A 16,158-nucleotide genomic window follows, 5' to 3' on the forward strand; every position below is an offset into this window, starting at 1 on the left:
ACGGGGAACTGGCATGACGGGGAAACGACTAGAAGCCAAATGTGGTGTAACACCACTTTAGTAAAGAAGCGTTGATGCAACCATAGCATCTCTGGCACAGATGCTTCCGACAAGATAAAACACTACTACATACAGCGGTACGTAAAAGTCAAAGTCGCCTCGGTAAATCAACATTATTTTTTCATCATTTTCTTTATTGGCACCATAAAATAATTTTCAAGTGTTTTCTTACGACCTGGACATGATGCACACTGACTCTCACTGGACTTAAAAATAGCTGTTGAAAAGCTGTCTCCCTAGCAATCTAAAACAAATCATTTGTTGGCTATAATACTAGTACAGTATTATAAGCACGGGCTGGCAAAGGATATACCTATCTTCACTATGCCCTTTCTGCTAAGTTGTTGATTTTACCACGATTTCATCTATGTGCTTACAGGGTCCCCTATTACCATACTCACAAACTATGAAACATAAGTGCTGGAGGGAAAATTTATATACTTAAAGTAACCGTGGGACAATAACAGACGTTTCATGTAAGTGCATGCAACCTATTGTCTACACGTACAAATTAAAATGTAGGTGTATGACCAAGCAGTGTCTTTACCTAAAAAGGATGGCTTGGTATCTTATGATCTCTTATGCCTCAATAATCATTTATGCACTTGTGTACACTATATAATACGACAATATCTCTGATGAATAATGGTGTGGCATTATATGCTATGGCCAAGTCAATCTATCTATATAAATTCACAAGCATCAGACCCATTGAGTTTCAGATACACATTTCGTATCAAACAACTTTTTTTATTAGGTAAGCCTGTTTTGAATGTATGTTCTAACCCAGTTATATCAGTTACAAATCTCGATCTGACATCTCACACTTGAAAAGACTTATATTTCACAGATATGTCAAGTTATCATTACATGATTGCACATGAAGTATTCTCTAGTGATAGCAAATGCTTTACACAAAACGTTATCATATCAAACATCAATGAAGTAGTGTTCAAAAATGAACTATCAAATATCACAAACTAAACCTCTTTTATAATCAAGACAAATTTCCCTTTTAGTTACTTGTCCTGTGCTTGGGAGTCTTTACTTCAATATTTCAATATCTTGATCTTTCATCAAATTAAGCATGCTAAAGATACCCGTTTGGCACCATATCTGTACTGGTTATGGGGTAAGGCAGCAGGGAGAAGGTTAAATACAAAATTCTCTTTTACTCCAGCTTTCTTTTACAAAGTTAACAGCAAATGTACTCAGGAAGTATATGTAAAGTTGACTGAATAAGAAATCCAATTGAGTTCTGCAAACAAGACTGTTCTATCACATTCTCAATGTTGTCAACTCCCTAGTATATTCTACCAGCAATATTCAGATATGGTTTGTTAGTAGAAAACATTGACTCTTCAAACTTGAAACTTCAAACAATATAGGGAACATGAATCTGCCACAAAAGCAAGGGAAACAAATATGTACTATACATAAGTGACAAGGAAGTATTTCAAGCATTTTTACCAGCTTACAGTTTTGGTATAGTTACACTGATGTGTCCCGACAATGCAATGGGTAAATCGTGAAGCCTGATCATCGTATTACTGTTTGCATTGTAACACTGTACCCCATATGAAGAATACAAGTTATCCTTCTCCTCATGATCATCACAAGACACATCATTTCTAACATAGCCACCAGTAATGAAAATCTCAGACCCACAGACAGTGGCACCACCTGAGCCCCATGGAAACAGTGGTTTAATCATTTCCTCATAGCAGTCTTGCTGCGGATCATAACACAGTACACTGGCTAACAGGCCACCAACCAAATAGATCTTAGAGTTGATTGTGCAAGCCTCTATATGTGACATTGACTCTGGCAATGGTGTTGCAAAAGTCCATGCATTCAGAGTAGGGCTGTAGCACTGAACAACATCAGTCTTTGCCCTGGACTCTTCATAGTAAGTGATCATGAACCTACCACCTAACACATAGATTTTTTCACAACAGCTGGTTATGCCAAAACTGCTGACTGCCTGTCGAAGTGGTGCCACCAACTCCCAACTGTCTGTCAACTCATTATACACCTCTGTTTCCTCTATGATTAACTCACTTATCACACCACCAACAACATACACCTTTCTCTGCAATACTGCCATTCCAGGCCTGTATCTTTCTGTCCGCAGGGATCCCAGCTCCGTCCAAGAATTATGAGATGACTTGTACCTCCATACTTCCTTCCTTCCCACCGTCACTATAACATCATTGTTAACAACACAGGCGGCAGTTGGTCCCATTACGATGTCGCAAAGGGACGGTGGTAGTGGAGTAGTGTCTACACAGTTGCAGTGGACATCAAGTCTGTCCATAAGAAAGTTTGGTTTGTAGTCTACTTTTAAACCACCAAGAATCAGAATTTCTCCCTGAAAATTTTGACAAGATCGTGCCTGTACAGATTGATCTCTTATCAGTTCCTTGATTCCAGAAACTCCTGCTAACTCCTTATCTGTCTCCAAAATGTTCTTGAGATAGTCTTGGTCCACATGTGAGAAACGAACACACTCCAGCAGATCCTTGAGATGCGTTTGTCGTCCCTCAAGATCATACCTAACCCAAAGCAAGACTGCCTCTATCACTTGTTTCTCTTTCTCAGCATGAAGGTCGTCATCTGCAAAGTACGACTTCATGAAGTCGACAGGCAGCTCAAGAAACTCTTCAGTCGCGCACACTTCTTCGAAGAATTTCAAAGCAAAGCTTCTTGCATTCGCAGACAAATATGCATTTGATACTCTGTCTGCCAATGCCCAAGTTACCAAACATGTCTCAGGACTCAAGCCGTCGGTCAGAAAATCTTCACAACCATCTTCAACAGGCTTGACCTGCAGCATGTTGGCTGCTTCATACAGTGGCTGGACATTGTCAGTGGTGATGGTGATCTTGGAAGTGTAAGCAAAGTCCACCAGCAGTTGTAGAGCCTCTGCACTCACCCCTCCAATCTCTATCTTGTCCTTCTTACTCTCAGGGTGAGCACCATTAAACATGGCGTGGAAGTAGTCCGAGCAGGCCGACAGAACCAAACGATGACAGGGGAGTTCCTTCTCTTCAGCACACAAGGTCACATCGACCAGGTGGCCCTCGGACCTGAACTCTTGTAACCGCTCCATGAAGGAAGCTGGATACCAGCCACTGTCATTACACTCAAGACTGTAGTCCACAGTAATGCTGTCTTCTGTGGTCTGACTGTCGTCCACTGACCGACTGTCGTCCATTGCCTAACTGTTACAAGAAGAAAAACTGTTTGAAATTAAGCAATTGTAGTATGGAAACTGCAATGGTAGCATAAAACTTACTGAATTTAATTTTGTGGTGGTTTAAGTTTTAAAGATACGTGTGCGGTATATAAAGGGAAAAAAGGAGTGTTTGATTTTATTTTATTTTTTTAGCAGTGGCTAAATGCATATATTCATCATATCAAGATATCAACACAGAGACTAACAACACAATTTATATGTAAGCCCCATGCCCCACTCCTAGAGTTGGCACCCTACCCTAGGTCTAAGCAAGGAAGTTATAACCTCTTTGGCCTAAATTTAAGAAATTTTTCGTGCTATACTATGCATGCCCACCACCCCCCTCCCCCACATGGATTTCAAACTTGCTTGGCGGCTCGTTACAAGTCGCAACCCCTTGATGTGAGCATGTCTTATAAGGTTAACATGTAGTATATACATATAACGTAACTTACACACTTCTGGGGAGGAACGTATAGCGAAAACTAGAGATAAAATGAGCAAATATGGTCGGAAAGGATTTGAAAAGTCAGTTTCCGCCACAAAAGAGGTCAAAGTTCGAAAGGCTGCCCTTCGACCTAATGATTAATGACCAAAAAATATCACTATTTCTCAGTTTATCGATGTAGGGGAGCTAACTTCAGATGTGCCCTAACATAAGACGTTGTTTTACTGATCTTATTGTGCATAAGTTCGCCGTGTTTGTTGCCATCGACTTTAATTTTCTAATTAGAAAGGTGAATAATTGTAACTCCTTGAAGATCCTTGAATAACTTGTGACCAAGGAGGTTTAATCAAGTATATAAACGTAGCCCATGCACAGCTTTTATTTGCATGAAAAATATACTAACGTTAGTAATAGTTATATAAATTTGACTTGATTTACAAGGCTGTGTATGAATGAATGTAAGAAGACATACACCCATCACAGGACAAACCTGCCGACCTCCTTAAGTTTCAACAACGCGTCATATATAGCTCAGGTCAAACATGTATACCGCGATGCATTGCGAACCAACACTCGATGTTTACCTAAAAGCTACAACAACCTCCACTTCCAGCTGACGTAAAGGTGTATGTTTACGTAAATGAACGGCCGTTTGGGAAGGAAATATTGCTATAGGAAACGTCAAAGTGTAGCAGCTGAACTGGCATCGATCGACGCCAGAAAGGTGAATAACACCAGAATATTGACTTACTTCCGGGTAGCGTATTGCTAGGTTTTGCTTATAAATGCAGGTACTTTTGATTCACTTCTGATGCTTAATTTTTTTTTATGTGAAATAATGAGAACAGCACCGGATGGTTTCACTCTCCATACAAGTGGCAGCATCGGCGCTACGACTGGCAGAAGATGGCATCATCTGGTATGTCTAAAACGTCTCATGTATATCGTCGCACTTGTAACATGCCGTGGTCTTTGCGGTTGTTAGCTATAGAGCACTACCCCTGGACCGCAAGGTCGGGGGGTTCGAATCCCTTGAGTGTGTAACAGGCGTCATAAATGTACCTGCAGATCTCACAAGGCAATATGACGTTTTCTAGTCGGCATTTTTCTGAACACCTGTCCTGACAGTTTAGAAAAAGTAAGCCTGTCAGTTCCAAACTCAAAGGCCTGCCCCTAGCTCATACGTTTTGACTCAGATGGTCAGCACTGACCGTGTTGCACTACTACTCGTCCGGTTCTTTTGTACCCCAAACTATCAGGCGAGGCGCTGTGGAAAGCGGTGGCTTTAGGAAGGATCGTACTCTCCAAGCAGAGGTCGTGAATGGGCAGATCGTCACCGTTTTATCATATGCCGTGTTTTTTTCGCTAGCCCATTCCGACAGAATAGGCTAGAGAGAAAAAAAACGGCATATGATAAAACGGTGACGATCTGCCCATTCACGACCTCTGCTTGGCGAGAGTAGAAGGATCGTACGTGGAGGAGATCAACATTTGGTAGTTGCAGTACGCGCATTTCCCTTTTGTCACATTGTTCTCACATAACCCCAACATTAATCGTTGTCCCGTGCCTCTTTGCAAATGCTGACTGCTGCCCCTTATCTCTACCGTAGTTTTCTAATCCAAAGTTCAAGCATCTCCCATAACGTCACGCTACAAAGTACAAGCTCAAATGTGGTATTGGTAGTAATACTACAATGTAGTAGTTGCGATAAAACATGTTATCCTTCTGCGTATAACAGGATCAAACGTCTTTCTTGTGAATCTGGCAAGCAAGCTGGGGACTGAGTGGAGCACTCTGGGTCTGCATCTGGGTCTGGACTGGAGTCGAGTCAACCTTCTCCGCGCGCAGCACTCCCACAACTTACTTGAAGCCATTCAGGCGATGCTAAATGAATGGTGGGCTGGAGCAGGAAACAAGAGTACAGAGGAGAAGGTTGGCTTCAATGCGTTTCTTCTATGAAGACTATGGTCATTATTCTCTGTTGATGCTAAGTGTCGAATATATCATACTGGAAGTTCAGATGTATCGGCCGATTGTACATCCGGAATCCGTGGAGAAGTTGTTGAGGGATGACCTTTGAAAAGTCTTTTTTTTCGCTTTAAGGTTTCAAAAGAACAAGTTTCGACCCGAGTTCACGTCTGCTGTTAAAAAAAAACGAACAAAAATATTGGCAAATTTGCTTTGTATTCCTGAAATAATGGAGTAACGTTGTAGATTGTCAAACTTGAATTTCCTTCAAGGCTGATCCGGGATTTCTTATGACTATTGTTATCTACCCTTACGTTATGATATTGTAGATGATTAATTTTCTTATTGTATTTGCGTTTGTTTTAATTGAAGGTTTCCTTCATGTTTACATGTTAGAAAAAGCGGCTAATCAGCGCCCTACGTGAGTGCGGTCGTGTGGACCTAGCAGAGGACATACGCAAAGGGAGGATCGCAGGTGCCGTTAGCTAACACGACTCTAAACTGACTGTAAAGCTTATCTTCCTTTGATCGTAAATTTCCCTTCTGAAGGGTTTTACCCGATGTATCATACATCTGATACATGTTGGTTGTTTGCATGCAGTTCCAGCTCAAACAGCTAGGGAACGTTCTTCCAGTTCAGACGACTCCTTGGACTTCCCAGTACAGGACAGTGCAGGTACAGATACAGGTAAACGCTACGTGTTGGTGGGGAGGGTCCCTCTTGAAATTACATAATGCCGGCCCAACGTCATCTTTTGCTTTGATAGCCCATAGCTAGCGATTCAGGCTAGTGATACGCACACAAACTTATTCTAATTCTGGACTAGAGGTTTGAAACTAACTTGAATCCTCGGAGCTGTCGTAAAATGTTTATGAAAAGGATTACGTTTCTCAAGATGGAACATCGAGCCGTTGTTTATTTTGAGTAAGTCGCAGTTTTCTTGTGTTGGATGGAAAGTGTAGAGTTTGACCATGTTACCTACCGACACAGGTGAGTTTCCATACTGATCATGTGCATACGTCCATCAATGTTATCAGACGGTTGCCGCCTGCCCGCCGGAGCGACAGCAAACCTGACGGCGGGAATTCAGACCCTGACAATCCAGCCGAGCGACAGGGAACCCTCCCCCTCTCAACCTCCGGTAGGTGAACACACAGGGAAGACATGACAGGAAGCCGGTATTTGTGAGCAAATGCAGCACGGTTAAGGGGGCATACCACTGTTTATTTCGGTTTTCAATATTAGTGTCCGTCCCTCCGTGGAATTATTCTAAAGCAAGATAACTGTGTACGGAAAGAAAGAATATCCTCAACGATGCCACAGACATATAACTTTGACCACCTGTTTTTAAACAAAAAGCTACTTTGGGTGACAGTTCAAGTGAACAGGTAGTTCTGCCATTCAATTTCTTATTTTCGCAAACCGTTAGGATTCTGATCACATTGAACGCGAATTCAAAGAAGAAAAAAATAATAAGTAGCAATAGTCATCAATGTTGGTTTGCTCAATACCTACCCCTTTAATCAAAGACCGTTTTTATTGAAATACAAAATGTAGGTCACTGCATCTTTCTAGAGACCTGCCAAAGTTGATCTCATGCCAATAATTTACCCCAAGACAGGAACACAGCTGATGTTTCCAAAAGAATCTCATTTTTTAAATCCCAGATCATTTATCACAACTCTCTTTCCGACCTTATTTCATGTGTACATATAAGACAATGACACTTACTATCTTTTGTGTCAGGCTTACCCGATTCGTTCGAAGGTGGGCCATGCTCTCATCATAAACAACATCAAGTTCCCCACGATGAGGGGCAGGAACAGGAAGGGGATGGAGAAGGACAGTACAGACCTGGAAGTCGTTCTACACAGACTTGGGTTCAGTGTGAAGGTCAAGATCGATCTCAGCTCCTACGTAAGTAGCTATCTTTAGTATTCCATAGTCAATTTTGGAATAAAATGTTTGACGGGAAATTGTCAGATTAAGAGGATTTATTTCAATATTTATGTAGCCAGGCTTGTACCAACTTACGCCAGGAAGATCCTAACAGTTTTCGACAGCCCGTTACGTTGTATGGCGTCAGCATGGAAATCCACCAACCATCAGTCAGCCAGGACAGGGGACGGTACCGACTTTCAGACACCTTTGGCGCATATCGCATTACATGTTTGTTCAGATTAAGTGTTCGAACAATGCTTCATTTATGTTATGTTTTGTTATGCCATGTTATGCTGTGTTGTGTTGTGTTGTGTTGTAACCAAGTTGAATTTTGTCACTAAGGAAATGAAGGACGCAATCAGAAAGTTCATCAACAAGAACCACTCTCAGTCCACGTGCCTGCTGTTGTCCATCATGACTCATGGTAAGGAGCAGGAGGCGATGGGAACTGACTGGAAGGGTGTCGGGATACACAAGGACATCATCCTACCCATCGTCAAGTCTGACAACATTCCCTGTCCGAAGGTCTTCATCATGCAGATGTGTAGAGGAAGTCAGTTTCTTTTTCTATTCATCTGTGCTGTTGTTAAGCATTAGTTCGGAGGACATACAGTAAAGGCTGGCCAATTAGCCAAACTTTTAGGTACCAACACGGCGGCGTATTAACGATAACTGTAAGTGATGGGCTCTGAAACTGCTCTAGGTGTTGCTTCCCTCACCCACAAATATTATCACTGTAGTCATTATTTCATAGCCGTCAGATATCTGGACAAGGTTACATTTTATCTTCCGTTTCTCTTTCTTTTGAGCCTATATTACCTTAACATTGCTCTTTGATTGTGATTATGATTGTGATTGTTTGTTTGTTTAAATTTGTTTGTTTGTTTGTTCATAGATGACAGAGATGTTGGCGTGAGTAGGGTGAGATGGGGAGTAGACGACGCAGCCGCAGTAGACGCTCAGCCCATGGAGGTCACCGAGGACAGCGACTCGGACTCTTCATCCGATGAAGAACCAAGTCCGGAGCTCGAGGCGGTAGGGTGCTGCAACTTTGTATCAGACACACAGAATTCTGGCACATACAAGCAATGCAGGAATTCACATATACCAAGTATAAAGATATACTAGTAGTCAGAAACACACATGCACATACACATATATGTATATATATATATACATACAAACCTTTGCACACACACAGAGACTCACGCACGAAACTTAGACAATGCTAATAGCACGGCATAATTAGAAGCCATGGTTATGACACATTCTACATTTATTCTCAGTTCGAGGTGGACTGGTCCGGTGTGTGTAGCAAGCTGGCTCCAACAGATGTGGACTACATTGTAACCTGGGCATGCGCCGAAGGAAAAGTGTCATTGCGCAGCCGCAAACAAGGGTAATGTGTCGATCATTCCACTTTCAACCTATAGCTGATATGACTAATAACACTCATACGGAGGATCAAATGTTTCAGATCATTTAAGGTGAAATATTAAGTAAAATGATAGCTCTGATAGCCTTATCCATATGAATTTTCAAATAATCGACACAAAAACTGCCTTGCAAGCACTAGTTGTGCGATTGGTCGTCTAGCCCCCTTTGAGCACCATTTCTTGACTCTTCTCGCACACTTGCAAATGTAGAGACTTCGATCTGAGGTTGGAAGGAGAGTGTGTATTATCCTAGTTCATAATAAGCATTTAGTGTTGCAAAAGTAAGTAACTGCTTTTACGTTACATCTTCCTTATACAGATCCGTACTCATCCAGGAAGTTGTCAAAGCGTTCGACAAGTACGGCAGAGATGAAGACGTGGCCACTCTGTTCGAACGGGTGAGGAGAAACGTGGCGAAAGTCGAGGCAAATCTGAGGGAAGAAGACAGGAAGACAGAGAGTATAGTTAAACAATCAGCGGAGACCAAAACTCATCTCTTGGGAAAGCTCTATTTCAAATCGTCGTCGTCTTCTGCCTAAAGTACATCACGAACTAAGAGCTTACAAGAATTGCGTCTTTTTCGTAAGGCCGATATGTAACGTTAGAGTATACAATAGATATTTGAAGGAGGAGAACAGGGAGAGTATAGTTAAACAGTCAGCGGAGACCAAAACTCATCTCTTGGGAAAGCTCTATTTCAAATCGTCGTCGTCTTCTGCCTAAAGTACATCACGAACTAAGAGCTTACAAGAACTGCGTCTTTTTCGTAAGGCCGATATGTAACGTTAGAGTCTACAATAGATATTTGAAGGAGGCTAGGAGAACAGGGAGAGTATAGTTAAACAGTCAGCGGAGACCAAAACACATCTCTTGGGAAAGCTCTATTTCAAATCGTCGTCAGCTTCTGCCTAAAACACATCACGAACTAAGAGCCTACAAGAACTACGTCTGTTTCGTAAGGCTGATATGCAGAGTGTACAGTTTTTATAAATCAATCCACTTGCTAACAGCATTCTCAAATAAATGTAATTGTTTTATGGATTTGTTTGGTTGAACGCCTCATTTGTTGTATCTTGTGACTGTTCTTAATTTCTATCAATGTAGAAAGGGCAGATATTTTGACGAAAAATCGAATAAAGCTCCCTATCCCTTGTTGTTACAATGCACAATATTGATTAGAAAACCGACCTTTCTCCCAACCGTCAGCAAACTTTTATACTACTCCCATAGTCTGTTCCCTTCCTTGTGTGGTCCTGCTAACGTTACCAAGAGTGAGTTATACATAATGCATATATAATACAAAATATTTCAAGCAACTGGATACACTTCTCTAAACCGTCAATAGTTTCAGACAGCACCCTCTATCTTTCTTCAGTGACTGAAACCGAGATTTTCATCCTGTTGCTTGACTTATTTTGTATCATATCATCTACCTGGATATTTACCCTTCCTCGACGTATCACTGAAAGCGAGTTAGATAAATTATGTTGATGAACACCTCCTAACATAAGTGATTGTGATCAAGGCTGGATGTATTAATTGATCCGAAGTCAGAAAAGTATTCAATTTGACAGAACATATACTTATCTATAAGTTGTTTTGAGTGTGAAATGTCTTAAATGTTGTCATTCCTGATTTCAAATAGTTGCATTATAGGAAACAAAGTCAAATAAGACTCAAAAATTCAAACCCCTTTGCGAGCCTTTCACGATCTCCCCATTCCCGAAAAGACGTCACGACAGTTACAGTCACGCCATTCCTGTGATAGCCTCCGGCTAGTTGGGGACCCTTGGTTTTATTGTTCTGTCGAATTAAGCAGAACCTTCAAACGACAGTTTCACATCCTCCCACATTTCCCGTTTAGTTTCATGGTTCAAGTTCCTTTTCTGTCGTTTCTGATATCTCAAAGATTCATTTCTGGCATAATGGGGGGGGGGGGGTACCACTTTAGACAAAAATGTTAATTGCCAAAGGCAGGACCGTGTACACCTATTGATAGTTAAACAATTATCTCTGACGACAGGGGCTGTATTGCAGGACATTGAACCCAAAGTGTTTAACTAACCATGTACAGCACGAGAAGACTTTTCGTCCAACTCTCCAAGCAGAGGTTAGGTTCCAGTTGCTTTTTGCCGTCTTTTTATTCATTTTTCTGTTCTGTAAGGTCTTTATTTTGTCCGCGAGCCCCCCAAAAAGAAAAAAAAATAGAAAGCTCGACGGAAACGCCTAAAATACGTCAGAAACCGACCGGGACCTAACCTCTGCTTGGAGAATTGGACGACAAGTCTTGTCGTGCTGTAGACAGTTAGTTAAACACTTTGGGTTCAATGTCCTGCAATACAGCCTCAGGCTAGTGAAGCAGTCACTTTAAAGCTTTTTTTCCATTCTACTGCAGAGGAACTGTTGTAATGAATGAAGAAATGGTTTCACTTCTATTCAAATTTCAAGCATGATTCAAGTTCCTTTTTTACCGTTTTCCATTCCTCCCATGTCATATTCTGAGTACTAGTACCATGCGGCGATGGCATCAGACGGGTAAAAGGTTAATTGTGAAAGCCCGAAGGAAGGGCTGTGTACGCCAAGCGTTATTTATAGATAGGTATATAGTCAGGTGTGGTAGTTCAGACGTACAATACTTCAGGTGGTCGCAGCTCGGTTAGCAGTGAACGTACTCTTCTGCTGTTCTAGTACAAGATCTAGGACCATGGGAGGGCCGACTGTCAACGTCTTCCTCCTTCTGATGTTGCTCATGATGTTTTCAGGCGAGTTACTCGCCCAAGGTATGTGTTTTTGCGCATTTGTAGTTGTAGTTGTGGTGTTGTTGTTTGAAAGACTCGTAGACTCAAGCCTTGAGACCTGTCGGGCTACAGTTTTGACGTGTAAACGTTACCGACGACGATTGCAAAATTTTTCCGGGTGTGGAATGTAATTAATGGAAGAGATGTTGTATTCATTGTTGTAAATCCAATGCACGACTAGGATAAGCTATCAGTGTACATTTTCCGGGTGAACAGTGTAAACGTCAACCCAAGGCCTGTTCACCCAATGTGTTCACAAACGCATGTCTTATTTCTTCACCTGTGAAGACTTTGTTTTGACCACATCTTGTCGTGTGTGATATAAACACATAACAGTCAAATGTATCGGTTGATAGGATTAAATGGTGCCACTTCCTTCTTGTACTTGTGGACGTCAAGACATGCCTAAAATTCATTATCACCAGTGTTCTTTGTTGGCACTATTGCCCAAGGCCAAAACATGGCCGCCAGAACGTCAACAGTTCCGCCCCCTTGTTCTTGGCACTAGATTTTGTACGGTGTATTTCTGATGCTGCATGTAGGATTGTCTAATTCTCAAGTGAACTAACTAACATGATGTTTAATTTGTACCAACGAGTAGCAAACATTCTGTGCCTTGGTCTTGTTACATCGCCATTTTGTAAACAGTTTGTGACCTGTGTCGACAAGGTCATACAGTGTTCTTATTGTATTTTTGTATCTTTCAAAACCAATTTTGACACTTCACAAATTGTTTTCCCGTGTTGAAGACACGTTGCTTGTGAATGAACAAATGTTTGAAGATTAGAGGATCAGTTCTCTAGATTGAAGGCAACTTTGCCTTCTAAATCACATCACGTCACAACTCGAGCCCGAGGCAAGTTACAATTAGTGCATGCACAACAGAGATGTTGAGACGAGGCGTGTTGTTGTTGTACTAGTCAGGATAATATGGAGAATAACAAGTCTTGTCGTGCCAGTAATAGTAGAAGTAGTCACAGTTGTAGTAAAAAGTAGTATCGTAACAGCTGCACTTAAGATGTAAAAGTAGCATTTTGTATACATTAGAACTGTTAAAGTGACTAACAATAATAAGTTCTAGGGGGACTAGCAATAGTAGTAGTGCTAGAGGGATTAATATCAACGTAGTAGTAGTCTTTCTATTAGGAGTCTACAAGTACCATCCGTATTGAAAGTACAAGGGGGACTAGCAGTAGTAGCAACTGTATTAGTATTATATTAAGTTACTTTGATAGTATTTTTTATTGGGAGTGATAAACGGAGTAGTAGTAGCAAACGTGCTAGAAGGAGACATCAATTGTACCCTTACTTTCAATACATGCTTTTCAATTCTAGCTACGACGAATCTCACAACGACGGTGGAAAACACAACTTCTGGAATGAGCAGCGTCTCCATGACAACCGTCGCCATGACAACCGCAGCCGTGACAACCAACAGGGCCGGTATCACTACTACGGGTTCCATGACAGAGCCAGTGATGTCCAGTACCTTAAGTGAGTATAATCTAACGTTACATACCCCGATTTTTACAATTTTATTTCACAATCCCCGATGATGATACAAACATCGAAAAAGGGGGTCATTAAAAAATTAGTTTTTGTGGGAGTGGGTTTTCATAAATGAGTATATGTTAACTCAACTATACGTAATTTATCTATTTGTTTCTGTTTACTTCTCTCTTCAGTCATCATTGTGTCCATCGTCTGTGGTACCATCGTATTTATCCTGTTCGGGATTGCTCTTATCGTTCTGGCCTGTCGAATCGGGTGAGTTCTTCTACATTGCCACTACATACACACATTCGCGCGCGCACACACACACACACACACACACACACACACACACACACACACACACACACACACACACACACACACACACACACACACACACACACACGTACGTACTTACACACACACACACACACGCACGCACGCACGCACACACACACACATAGACGCACGCACACTGTTTGGAAGCATCTATAATAAATAATCGCCATGGTAAAGTGAAACAAGTAAATAATAGAACTAACATTCGCTAAAAAGTGCAAGCTGCTTCCCTCTGGATCTTGATGAAAACCTGTCCATCTCGTATTTTTTCAGAGCTCGAGTGGCTTAATTATGTAAGTAGACATTACTAGTGTCGCATATGTTCCAGGAGAAGACGTGGCAGGCCGGAGCAGAGGAAACAAGACGTGGAGTCCGCGGGCACGCCCAGCACGGGCAGCGGCCACGCCTCGCGCCCAGCCACCCCGGGCGATGAACCAGGCGGCACGGAGCTCATCCCTCTGTCGGACCTGCCGGGCGGGAAGGCCCGCAGAGCCGCGCCACCCTCGCCGCCAAGAACCTCGTCCCGCGACGAGACGGAGTGGGTCCCCTTCGCACAGCTGGAAGCTGCCAGGAACAATTCAGACTCCCCCGAACCGCCTCCAAGTGACTCGTCGGGCGGGGACGCCGACATCTACGCCGTCATTCCCGATCGCAAAGAGCCTAAAGACGAAGACGACAAACTCTATGACACGCCACCTGCCGGTGAAGATGATGATGACAACCTCTACGACATACCACCCATCGAAAATGACTGTGATGACGACCTCTACGACACGCCGCCTATCGAAGACGACGAGGACTTCTATAGCACCATCGGCGAGAGCACACTGACAAAGTCAGCGCCGCAGGAGGACGAGGACCTGACACCGCCAGAGGGCGCAGTTGATCAGATGTACGCCAAGGTGGACAAGTCTAAAAAGAAGAGACCTACACATCATGAAGACCGGTATCCTGCCTTAGAGGCAAAAGAAGGGCCTCCTGAAGACACCGGCAACTACTACTTCACCCTGGAAGAGGTCACCGGTTTGAAGAAGGAAACAGCAGCGGTGGAAAAGGATAAAAGGAGGCCCGCGACATGGCCTACGGAAAGCTCGGAGGGAAGACAACGGATTCAGGGGGAAATATAAGAGCAAGACATGAACAAGACGTTCCTCCAACGTGATGGTTGAGGGCAACAAGGAGGCTTAAGACTGAGACACGACTTGTACCTTGGCCCTCTATCGCTACGAGATGAAAGCAATCAATTTATATGTTGCACAAAGAACATATTTTATTAGAAGTAAACATTGAAACTATTTAAACGCCTAACCCTGTATATATACGGGGTTAGATAGACACTATTAAATGTAGATAGATACAACAATGTACATATAGAGAAAGGGGGAGGAAGAAATAGACAGATATAGATAGAACTATGATGTATAACCACAGGTCAATAGATTGACTGAAAGTGTCCACGTATAAGTTAATGTGTGAATATACGTTTAAATGCTTGAAACCTGCAAATGCTTCAAGGTAGATCGTCATGTATTGAAAATTGACATTTGAAAAAAAAACACATATCGACTCAGATATGGATCCAGATATTTTCAAAATTCCAACGATTTAATCCTAATTAGGAAAAAGGCTAACCACAGAGAAATTAGATTCAACTAGCGCAGCTATCAAGCAAAGATAGCGGCATCATATTCAGCAAACATGCTAACCATTACCAGTAGGCGTGCATACCTCCCCGTGTATGAGACGTGCTATATAAGCACAGCTGACGGGATGATTAAAGCCATGACTTTGTACCCCAGAGACTGGTCTAGTTCAGGGTTGGAAGGGGATGGGAGACAGATTGAGAGTCAGACAGAGAGAGAGAGAGCGAGAAATGGAAGGTACTGGTGAGTGAGTGAGTGAGTGAGTGAGTGAGTGAGTGAGTGAGTGAGTGAGTGAGTGAGTGAGTGAGTGAGTGAGTGAGTGAATGAGTGAGTGAGTGAGTGAGTGAATGAGTGAGTGAGTGAGTGAGTGGGTGCGTGGGTTGGTGGGTGTGAGTGAGTGAGTGAAGCAAAAACAGAGTGCGTTTAGCTTATGATGTCAAATGTATTTATTATAAGTACAGTTGACTGTGCTAAACACACTCTATTTTTACTTCGCTCAGTCAGTCAGTCACTCACTCACTCACACTACTCTATGACGGAACCTTACGAATACAAAATGGCTGTTTGTGATTACAAACCACATGAACCGATCTTCATTTCAAGAAGACACGAGCATTTTACTAAATGAAAACCGACAATGTAGACATCCAAGTTGACGCCTGACCTTCATATGCGTGTTATTACAGAAGACTGAAGACCACAAGATGTCAAAATAGTAGTCACACCCACGGCAAGAAAATTACTTGGTTTCAGGAACTAAATTTAAAACACATGGTCTGTGAAAACATGTT

The 16,158-nt window shown here is 42.3% G+C and overlaps 3 protein-coding genes across 7 annotated transcripts; 2 read left to right on the forward strand and 1 right to left on the reverse strand.

Moving 5' to 3' along the window:
* Positions 1 to 789: 789 nt before the first annotated feature.
* Positions 790 to 3,907, reverse strand: LOC136444213 (kelch-like protein 24). Of its 2 annotated transcripts, none has more exons than XM_066441723.1 (2): positions 3,754 to 3,907; positions 790 to 3,284 (listed from the first exon to the last, which is right to left on the reverse strand). In XM_066441723.1, the coding sequence occupies exon 2, from the start codon at positions 3,275 to 3,277 to the stop codon at positions 1,535 to 1,537; it is 1,743 nt and encodes a 580-aa protein (XP_066297820.1). In that variant the 5' UTR covers positions 3,278 to 3,284; positions 3,754 to 3,907; the 3' UTR covers positions 790 to 1,534. The 2 variants fall into 2 exon arrangements, with proteins under 2 accessions (XP_066297820.1, XP_066297819.1); XM_066441722.1 differs by having other exon boundaries at positions 790 to 3,280; positions 3,754 to 3,906.
* Positions 3,908 to 4,313: 406 nt separating this feature from the next.
* LOC136444947 (caspase-7-like) lies at positions 4,314 to 10,136 on the forward strand. Of its 4 annotated transcripts, none has more exons than XM_066442732.1 (11): positions 4,314 to 4,470; positions 4,590 to 4,665; positions 5,486 to 5,679; positions 6,112 to 6,190; positions 6,317 to 6,391; positions 6,754 to 6,857; positions 7,463 to 7,633; positions 8,000 to 8,210; positions 8,553 to 8,692; positions 8,944 to 9,056; positions 9,413 to 10,136. In XM_066442732.1, the coding sequence occupies exons 1-11, from the start codon at positions 4,387 to 4,389 to the stop codon at positions 9,630 to 9,632; spliced, it is 1,467 nt and encodes a 488-aa protein (XP_066298829.1). In that variant the 5' UTR covers positions 4,314 to 4,386; the 3' UTR covers positions 9,633 to 10,136. The 4 variants fall into 4 exon arrangements, with proteins under 4 accessions (XP_066298829.1, XP_066298828.1, XP_066298832.1 ...); XM_066442731.1 differs by having other exon boundaries at positions 4,315 to 4,470; positions 6,317 to 6,403; XM_066442735.1 differs by having other exon boundaries at positions 4,348 to 4,370; positions 4,595 to 4,665; positions 6,317 to 6,403.
* A 1,312-nt stretch (positions 10,137 to 11,448) lies between these two features.
* On the forward strand, positions 11,449 to 15,517 carry LOC136445293 (uncharacterized). The gene is made up of 4 exons (XM_066443213.1): positions 11,449 to 11,873; positions 13,227 to 13,385; positions 13,577 to 13,658; positions 14,053 to 15,517. The coding sequence occupies exons 1-4, from the start codon at positions 11,798 to 11,800 to the stop codon at positions 14,849 to 14,851; spliced, it is 1,116 nt and encodes a 371-aa protein (XP_066299310.1). The 5' UTR covers positions 11,449 to 11,797; the 3' UTR covers positions 14,852 to 15,517.
* The last annotated feature ends 641 nt before the right edge of the window (positions 15,518 to 16,158 follow it).

This window comes from Branchiostoma lanceolatum, chromosome 11 (assembly GCF_035083965.1).
Source record: "Branchiostoma lanceolatum isolate klBraLanc5 chromosome 11, klBraLanc5.hap2, whole genome shotgun sequence".
NCBI lineage: Eukaryota > Metazoa > Chordata > Leptocardii > Amphioxiformes > Branchiostomatidae > Branchiostoma > Branchiostoma lanceolatum.

What these genes read in the sequence shown, in the direction of transcription:
- LOC136445293 (XM_066443213.1), top strand. Translation starts at nt 11,798, where the DNA reads ATGGGAGGGCCGACTGTCAACGTCTTCCTCCTTCTGATGTTGCTCATG. An exon ending in AGGCGAGTTACTCGCCCAAG is followed by an intron (nt 11,874 to 13,226) that starts GTATGTGTTTTT and finishes TTTCAATTCTAG; the next exon opens with CTACGACGAATCTCACAACG. An exon ending in AGTGATGTCCAGTACCTTAA is followed by an intron (nt 13,386 to 13,576) that starts GTGAGTATAATC and finishes TTCTCTCTTCAG; the next exon opens with TCATCATTGTGTCCATCGTC.
- LOC136444213 (XM_066441723.1), bottom strand. Translation starts at nt 3,277, where the DNA reads ATGGACGACAGTCGGTCAGTGGACGACAGTCAGACCACAGAAGACAGC.
- LOC136444947 (XM_066442731.1), top strand. Translation starts at nt 4,387, where the DNA reads ATGAACGGCCGTTTGGGAAGGAAATATTGCTATAGGAAACGTCAAAGT. An exon ending in ACAAGAGTACAGAGGAGAAG is followed by an intron (nt 5,680 to 6,111) that starts GTTGGCTTCAAT and finishes TTTACATGTTAG; the next exon opens with AAAAAGCGGCTAATCAGCGC. An exon ending in TTGCGCAGCCGCAAACAAGG is followed by an intron (nt 9,057 to 9,412) that starts GTAATGTGTCGA and finishes TTCCTTATACAG; the next exon opens with ATCCGTACTCATCCAGGAAG.